Source organism: Myotis brandtii, unplaced genomic scaffold (assembly GCF_000412655.1).
Source record: "Myotis brandtii unplaced genomic scaffold, ASM41265v1 scaffold410, whole genome shotgun sequence".
In the NCBI taxonomy this organism is placed as follows: domain Eukaryota; kingdom Metazoa; phylum Chordata; class Mammalia; order Chiroptera; family Vespertilionidae; genus Myotis; species Myotis brandtii.
The window spans coordinates 1,575,892-1,583,768 of record NW_005365764.1 but is presented as its reverse complement, the minus strand read 5'-3'; the positions used below and the strand labels follow the sequence as shown (position 1 = coordinate 1,583,768).

At 52.9% G+C, this 7,877-nt stretch overlaps 2 protein-coding genes across 2 annotated transcripts in view; both read left to right on the top strand.

Moving 5' to 3' along the window:
* The window catches only part of LOC102255311 (mannan-binding lectin serine protease 2-like), a gene marked incomplete at its 5' end in the record, with an annotated part of 21,228 nt that overhangs the window by 2,081 nt on the left and 11,270 nt on the right, over positions 1 to 7,877 (top strand). The window contains 4 exons of the mRNA XM_005873476.2: positions 1,266 to 1,462; positions 1,536 to 1,683; positions 2,625 to 2,743; positions 4,345 to 4,423. Of these exons, the coding sequence (XP_005873538.1) occupies positions 1,266 to 1,462; positions 1,536 to 1,683; positions 2,625 to 2,743; positions 4,345 to 4,423 (543 nt within the window). The remainder of the gene's footprint in view (positions 1 to 1,265; positions 1,463 to 1,535; positions 1,684 to 2,624; positions 2,744 to 4,344; positions 4,424 to 7,877) is intronic.
* On the top strand, positions 6,575 to 7,863 carry LOC102250852 (putative DMBT1-like protein). Its single transcript, XM_014545448.1, has 3 exons — positions 6,575 to 6,602; positions 6,892 to 7,346; positions 7,473 to 7,863. Exons 1-3 carry the CDS (start codon positions 6,575 to 6,577, stop codon positions 7,773 to 7,775), a joined length of 786 nt encoding a protein of 261 aa, XP_014400934.1. The 3' UTR covers positions 7,776 to 7,863.

Below are 7,877 nucleotides of genomic sequence, written 5' to 3'. Positions count from 1 at the left end.
GTCTGGTCCCTCTTCTCCCTCCCTCCCCTCATCGCAGTCGGGAGGAGCCTCCTGGCTTTCTTGCTGGAAGGGCTCCCCACCCCCATTTTTAAAAAAATATATATTTTATTGATATTTTACAGAGAGGAAGGGAGAGGGATAGAGAGCTAGAAACATTGATGAGAGAGAAACATTGATCAGCTGCCTCCTGCACACCTCCTACTGGGGATGTGCCCGCAACCCAGGTACATGCCCTTGACCAGAATCGAACCTGGGACCCTTGAGTCCGCAGGCCAACGCTCTATCCACTGAGCCAAACTGGTTAGGGCTCCCCACCCCCATTTTGAAGAGGCAGAGAGGGGCGGAGACTTGCCTGAGCCCCAGGGGAACGGCGCTCTCTGCTCCCCACCAGGTCCCCAGGGGCTGAGCTCTGAGCATCTGGACTCCCTCCTGCTCTGAGGGCAGCGCAGGTCCCGGCTGAGCTGGGCTGGGGAGCCTGACCCAGAGCAGAGGCCCAAGGAGGTGTCATTGGTGGGCAGTCTGGTCCCCATGTCCAGGGGCCGTTCCCTCTGCCTTTGGGGGGGGGGGGGGGGGGGGAGCAGCCACAGGGAGAAAGGAAGGAGGAGCTGGGACTTCTCTTTTTAGAAGCCCCCTCCGCCACTCTAAGGCCTGCGCCCCCCTCTGTGCCTCCCATGCATGGCGGGGTGCTGTGCAGGCTGAGCCAGTGGATCTGAGCGTCCCTCACCTGCCCCAGGGCCGAGCCCAGACCCAGGGCAGGTGGGCCAAGGGAGGCCCTTCCTGACCTCCTGACCCGTCCAGGCGGACACCCAGGGCCCGGGCTGGGCGTGGTGGGAGCCCCATGGTGGATGAACGTGGAGGTTGCTGGGGTCAGGGTGGGTCTGGATCCCTCAGCCAAGAAGAGTAGATGGTCCCCCCGCCCCCCTAATTCTTGAGGAATGAGAAGAGCCCCTCCTCCCTTCTCCGGTGCCTCTGCCCTCAGAGAAGCTGGCCTCACCCACTCCCCTCTGACTCTGGCCCAGGACTCCCACCTCCACCCTCTCCGGGGTGTGAGGGGGTCCCTGGAAGATGTACATGCGTGTGTCGCCTATTTTAGCTAAAGCCTGGGCGCTAGAGACACGCCTTCCTAAATTGTCCCTTCAGCTGCTGGGTGGGGTCCTTGGCCTGAGGGGCCTCTGGGGCGGGCCAGGTGCAGGGCCTCGACCCAGACCAGTGCGTGTGGCGGTCACGCCGCCAGCCCAGGCTCATGCCCTCTCCCCTCTTCCCAGCCCTGTGCTCAGGCCAGGTCTTCACCGAGCGGTCTGGGGTGATCAGCAGCCCGGAATACCCACAGCCGTACCCCAAACTCTCCAGCTGCACCTACAGCATCCGCCTGGAGGAGGGGTTCAGTGTCATCCTGGACTTCGTGGAGTCCTTCGACGTGGAGACGCACCCCGAAACCCAGTGCCCCTACGACTCCCTCAAGGTCTGGTTCCCGGGCCCCCACCTCATCCTGACCCCTGCAGGTCCTGGGGTGACCGGGGCTTCCCTTCTTTCAGATTCAGACAGACAAGAAGGAATTCGGCCCATTCTGTGGGGAGACGTTGCCCAGCAGGATTGAAACCAAGAGCAACGCTGTGACCGTGACCTTTGTTACTGACGACTCGGGGGAACACACAGGCTGGAAGGTCCACTACACCAGCACAGGTGCGGGCGGGCGGGCAGGAGGTGTGGAGCGTCTAACAGGGTGGGGGGCGTCCAGCCCGTGGGCTGTATAAGCTCTGAGAAATCTCTTGGTCTGGCCCTGCCAAGGCATTAGCGGTGAGTTAAATGTTTGACCAAATATAGCAGGCCAATGTAAAAAATACATGTTTTTATTGATTTCAGAGAGGAAGGGAGAGGGAGAGAGAGAAACATCAATGATGAGAGAGAATCATTGATTGGCTGCCTCCTGCACGCCCCCCTAGGGATCAATCCTACAACCCAGGCATGTGCCCTGACCAGAATCAAACCTGGGACCCTTCAGTCCCCAGGCTGATGCTCTATCCACCAAACCAAATTGGCTAGGCCATGCCTGGCTTTCTCTTCCTTTCCTTCCTTCCTTCCTTCCTTCCTTCCTTCCTTCCTTCCTTCCTTCCTTCCTTCCTTCCTTCCTTCCTTCCTTTTTTTTTCTCTTTCTTTCTTTCCTTTCTTCTCTCTCTCTCTCTCTCTCTCTCTCTCTCTTTTTTGAAAAAAATATATTTGTATTGATTTCAGAGAGGAAGGGAGAGGGGGAGATAGAAACATCAATGATGACGGAGAATCATTGATAGGCTGCCTCCAGCATGCCCCACACTGGGGATGGAGCCCGCAACGACTGAAATTGAACCCGGGACCCTTGAGTCCCCAGGCCGACGCCCTATCCACTGAGCCAAACGGGCGAGGGCCTGCCTGGCTTCCTTACGCAGCTTTGGCTGAAGCCCAGGCCAGGCAGCACATCCCAATGTGCACAACACGCAGCCGGGTGTGCCACCCCCCTTTGGTGTTAAATCCGAAGAGCTCTCCTTTCCGTGTAAAGTGTCTCATTTATAAACCAAGAACTTCAAACGTCAGTCCCGACTCACCGGCCATAGACCCCTCAGAACCCACAGCCCGGCTTCCTCCCGCAGCTCAGCCGTGCCCTGATCCGGTGGCGCCACCTCATGGCCACATCGCACCTGTGCAAGCCACGTACATCCTGAAAGACCGCTTCTCCGTGGTGTGCGCGGCTGGCTACGAGCTTCTGCGTGTAAGTTACTACTAAACTGTGAGCCGTGGTAGTTTTCAAAGGTGTGCACATCATGTCAGCAGATACGTAGCAGGAAAACGGCTGTTGTCAGCCTGGGTGTGTGTTTTGTTTGCTGAGAAGAGGGATGGCTACGGAGAATTTTTATTCTTAGGATGACCTAACGCAGTGGTTCTCAACCTTCCTAATGCCGCGACCCTTTAGTACAGTTCCTCATGTTGTGACCCAACCATAACATTATTTTCGTTGCTACTTCATAACTGTAATATTGTTACTGTTATGAATCGTCATGTAAATATCTGATATGCAGGATGTATTTTCATTGTTACAAATTGAACATAATGAAAGCATAGTGATTAATCACAGAAACAATATGTAATTATATATGTGTTTTCCGATGGTCTTAGGCGACCCCTGTGAAAGGGTCGTTCGACCCCCAAAGGGGTCTCGACCCACAGGTTGAGAACCGCTGACCTAACGGAACAACTCCTGGGCCCACAAAAAATTAAAAAATTAAACGGCGCTGGGAAGTAGTGTGTCCCGCAAAGTTATAAATAGTGGCCACTGTTGAGGGAGCGGGAGGGTAATTTTTTAAAAACGCTTAGTGTGTTGCTGTAGGGGCACAGGTAGGAGATTAACACGCCCCTTTATGTTCTTCACAATTGTCACTGAATCCCAGTGGTACGAAGTAATAACAGGAAATGACAGCGAGGTGTGCAGTGCAGTCCTATTGGGGGAGGAGGGGGGGCGACACCAGGAAAAAAGTGACACCTTGCCACCTTGCAGACTTTGGGGCGGGCTCTTCTCCGCAGCTCCTTGGACTGCAAACCTGCTCCGTTGCTGATTTTTAAAAAATCACCCTGCTGTCCTTTGAAGCACAAGGCTCTGCCGGAGCCACCTTCGCTCACTGAGCCTGGTTTTAGGAAGCTACTGCAGTTGGTCAACAATGCTTCTCTGGGCGCAGTGGCTAGAGCGTCGGCCTGTGGACAGGAGGGTCCTGGGTTCAGTTCCGGTCAAGGGCACATACCTTGGTTGCAGGCTCCTCCCTGGCCTGGGCCCTGGTCGGTGCCCATGCAGGAGGCAAGCAATGTGTTTTTCTCACATCGTTATTTCTCTCTCTTTCCCTCTCTCTTCCACTCTCTCTAAAAATCAATGGAAAAATATCCCCCGGTGAGGACTTTAAAAAAAAATGCTTCTCTGTAAGCCGATCAGCCATGAACACTGAGAACTCGGGTAGCTCTCCTCCAGCAAGGGCCGCAGGCGAGAAAACCCATACACCTTTGCTCAGTGTCGCACGGGGCTGGCCTTCCCCCCGCTTCTGACCGCCTCCCCATGCACTTCACAGAAAAGAGAGATGGTGGAGAATCCGCCGGGGGTCAGCATTTGGTTCTAAAATGCCAAGGCACCTTGACAGGAGGTGTACCCCGCAGTCGCCCGCACCGGCAGGGAGGCAGAGTTGGGCTGTGCGTCCGGTCATGGGGGTGCATCGCCCCCTTGGGAGCATCTGGTGAAACACTAGAAGAGGAACTACTGTGGGGGCGTAGGTTAGGGGAGAGATTTTTCTGATGTAAACAAGGAAATTAATATTTTCTCTTCCTCTTTAGGGTCATTTGCCCCTGAGGTCATTTACTGCCGTCTGTCAGAAGGATGGATCTTGGGACCAGCCGATGCCAGAATGCAGCAGTACGGTCACATGACAACCCCAGAGCTTCTGCTGCTGTCACTGCTTCTATTGCTGCTGCTGGCCTTTGTAAAAAGGATGCTATTTTTCGGGGGTTGAATTCCAAATTTGCTTCTCTTCCCCAGGCTCTCAGTGCACTCTTAGAGGTTAAAATGAAACCAAGCTAGTAGGATAATTACAGTGGGGCCTTGACTTACGAGTGTCCCGACTAATGAGTTTTTCGAGATATGAGCCGTCTCTCGGCTGATTTTTTGCTTTGAGTTGCGAGCTAAAATTCGGGTTACGAGCCAGCTTCAGATACCCCACCGCTAGTTGGCGCAGCGAACGTCACAGTGAACGCCACAACATCAGCCCAGCATCACCTGTCTCACTCGTTCACAATTGATTTGACATACGAGTAATTTGAGTTACGAGCTCCGTCACGGAACGAATTAAACTCGTAAGTCAAGGCCCCACTGTATTTCCCTTTAATTGATTTTAGGGAGAGAAGAAGGGAGCGGGAGGGAGAAACATCGTTGAGAGAGAGAAACACCGCCCCGGCCAGGGATTGAACCCGGAACCTGGGTATGTGCCCTGACCGGAAATCGAACCTGACACTCTTCCACGCATGGAGCGGTGCTCAACCAACTGAGCCACACTGGCCAGGGCAATTGTTTGCTTTAAAAAAAATGTGATCTTTAAAAATATTTTTTCTAAGTATAAAATCCTTATAGAAGATGGGAAATAGAGAAAATGACATTGTAATACCCATAATCCCACAGTACAACTCTAATCACTATTTTGGTGTATGTGTCTCACATATGCACACAGGTTTAGGCTACTGCATGTAGGGATGGGGTAGTTGTGTGGACATACACACACCAAACTGAGACAATGGTGTACTACCATTTTGTGAACTAAGAATCATGTATCTTACCTTAAATATATTTTCAATTATAAAATACACGTTAATTGGAAAATATGTTTACAAAAATATATAGTAAAAGCCACTCTTGACCAAATCCCTAAACTACCACTGAGTTTGGGGTCTACTCCTTCATATTCTTTATCTCCTATGTTATATATATATATATATTAACGTATTTCACTATTATATGTTTTTTTTTCAAACTATAAGATAAAGTTTAATAGAAAATTACACAGCCTGGCCGGCAAGGCTCAGTGGTTGAGCGTCAGCCTATGAACCAGGTCACAGTCGATTCCCGGTCAGGGCATATGTTCGGGTTGTGGACTCCATCCCCAATGGGGCATGAAGGGGGCAGCCAATCAATGATTCTCTCTTGCCATTGATGTTTCTCTCTCTCTCTCCCTCTCCCTTCCTCTCTGAAATCAATAGAAATATATTTTAAAAAATTATAGAGAGGTAGAAGTGATCCGTAGAAGAAATGGGCTAAGGAAATGAGTTACAGAGGCAGAAGGGCCCTTGGAGCTTAGGAGAAAGGCAAAGGTAACATGTGTGTGGGGGGCGGGGGAGGGCGGGGAACAGGGGAAGGGGAAGGTGTGGGTGTGCTCCTGTGTGGGTTTTGGTCTTTTTTTTCTTTTTTTTTTGAGAGTGGGAGGAGGAGAGACAGAGAGAAACATCGATGTGAGACACACACATCAATTGGTTGACCAGGGCTGGGGATTGAGCCTGCAACTGAGGTATGTACCCTTGACCGGAATCGAACCTGGGACCCTTCAGTCCACCGGCTCTCTATCCACTGAGCCAAACTGGCTAGGGCTATTATTATTAACCAAAATGGGATACTTAATGATTGCAATTGCTTTTCTCCATCTTGTTGGGCTATCTTCCCACATCAGTTTAGGTATTAATAGAGCCTCTCATTCTTGCTAATGACTGTATAGCATTTCATCACACCATGCTTTTAATCTTTCATTGTCCCCCTCTCCCCCCTTTTTTTACTGTTACAGGCACTTGCTGTAGTTAACACCCTGTACATGTATTTCTGTATATTTTGCGTAAGAATTTCTACAAAATGCCTGGGGGAATTAAATATTTTTATTTCATAAATTTACATTCCCACCTATTCTTTTAGTTAAAAAAGCAGCAGAGAAGTTCTAAAGGCAGTGGAAGCCAGAGGTCTGGGTTTGAGCCCTGCTTCGGCTATTTTTGGTTGGGTAGTTATGGTGCCTCATCTACAGACAATTAGGCAATGCAGACAAAGCACTTGGCAGAGCCAGGCACACAGATATTGCTGAAAATCATTTAAATGCAGTCTTTGAATACCTAGATATGCATCAACGATTTTATACATCCACCGTGTGGAGACGTTTAGCACTGTCTCACAAAGTGGTTACTTCCTTCCTATTAGCAATGTCCCAAGTGTGAATTCTAACCCAAATTCAAGGACTTCCAGGTCTTCTAGAAAGTTCAATTTATGAGCCCTGGCCTGTGTGGCTCAGTTGGTTGGAGCATCATCTGTACAACAGAAGGTGGTGGTTGGATTCCTGGTCTGGGCACATACATAGGTTGTGGGTTCCATCCCCGGCTGGGGCGTGCAGGAGGCAGCCGATCCCTTTCTCTCTCTAACAATAGGTTCAATTAGGAAAGGGATCCCAAGAACAAGCTGCGCCCTTCAGAGTCGTTTGAGTGCCCTTTTGGGGGAGCTAGACAGTGCAGGCTGTGCCGCCTCCTCCCTCCTGTGGCTGCAGACCTTCCTGTCACAAGTGAGAGCGTCGAGGAAGTCGTGTGGTTTCAGATCCCCTTCCTTGAGGAAAGGCCTCACGCCACCCCCGCAGGGACTGCACCCCAACCCAGCACCACAGGGCTCACTGTCTATCGGTCTCCACATCTTCCCGGGGAAGTACCCGGACGACCAGGAGCTGCGCTGGACCCTGACGGCGCCCCCGGGCTACCGCCTGCGCCTCTACTTCACCCACTTCCACCTGGAGCTCTCCTACCGCTGCGAGTACGACTTCGTCAAGGTGCCCACAGGGGCCCCCCAGAACAGGCTGGGGCTCGGGGACAGGGGGCCCTGGGAGTGGAGTCCGGCCTGGGAGGGCGGGAGGCCTGGGTCTGGCTGTCCCTCCCAGTGACCCCCGACCCCACAGCTGAGCTCGGGGACCGAGGTGCTGGCCACGCTGTGCGGCTGGGAGAGCACGGACACGGAGCAGGCCCCGGGGAACACCACCTTCTACTCGCCCGGCCCCAGCCTGAACGTCACCTTCCGCTCCGACTACTCCAACGAGAAGGCGTTCACGGGCTTCGAGGCCTTCTACGCAGCAGAGGGTGAGGGAGAGGCCGGGCTCGCTGACCCCTGGGTCCCCCTGGCAGGCCAGGCCTCCCTCCAGGCTCCCAGCCCCCGAGGCTGGACTCCTGGCAAACCAGCAGGCGAGGAGCCCTCCTTCCTCTGACACCATCTGCCATGCAGATGTGAGTGACAGCCCGACCTCCCCTCGGACCCAGGACCCAGCCCCCCTCTGTGCCAGGCGCTGAGATGGGACGTCCTAGCAGCC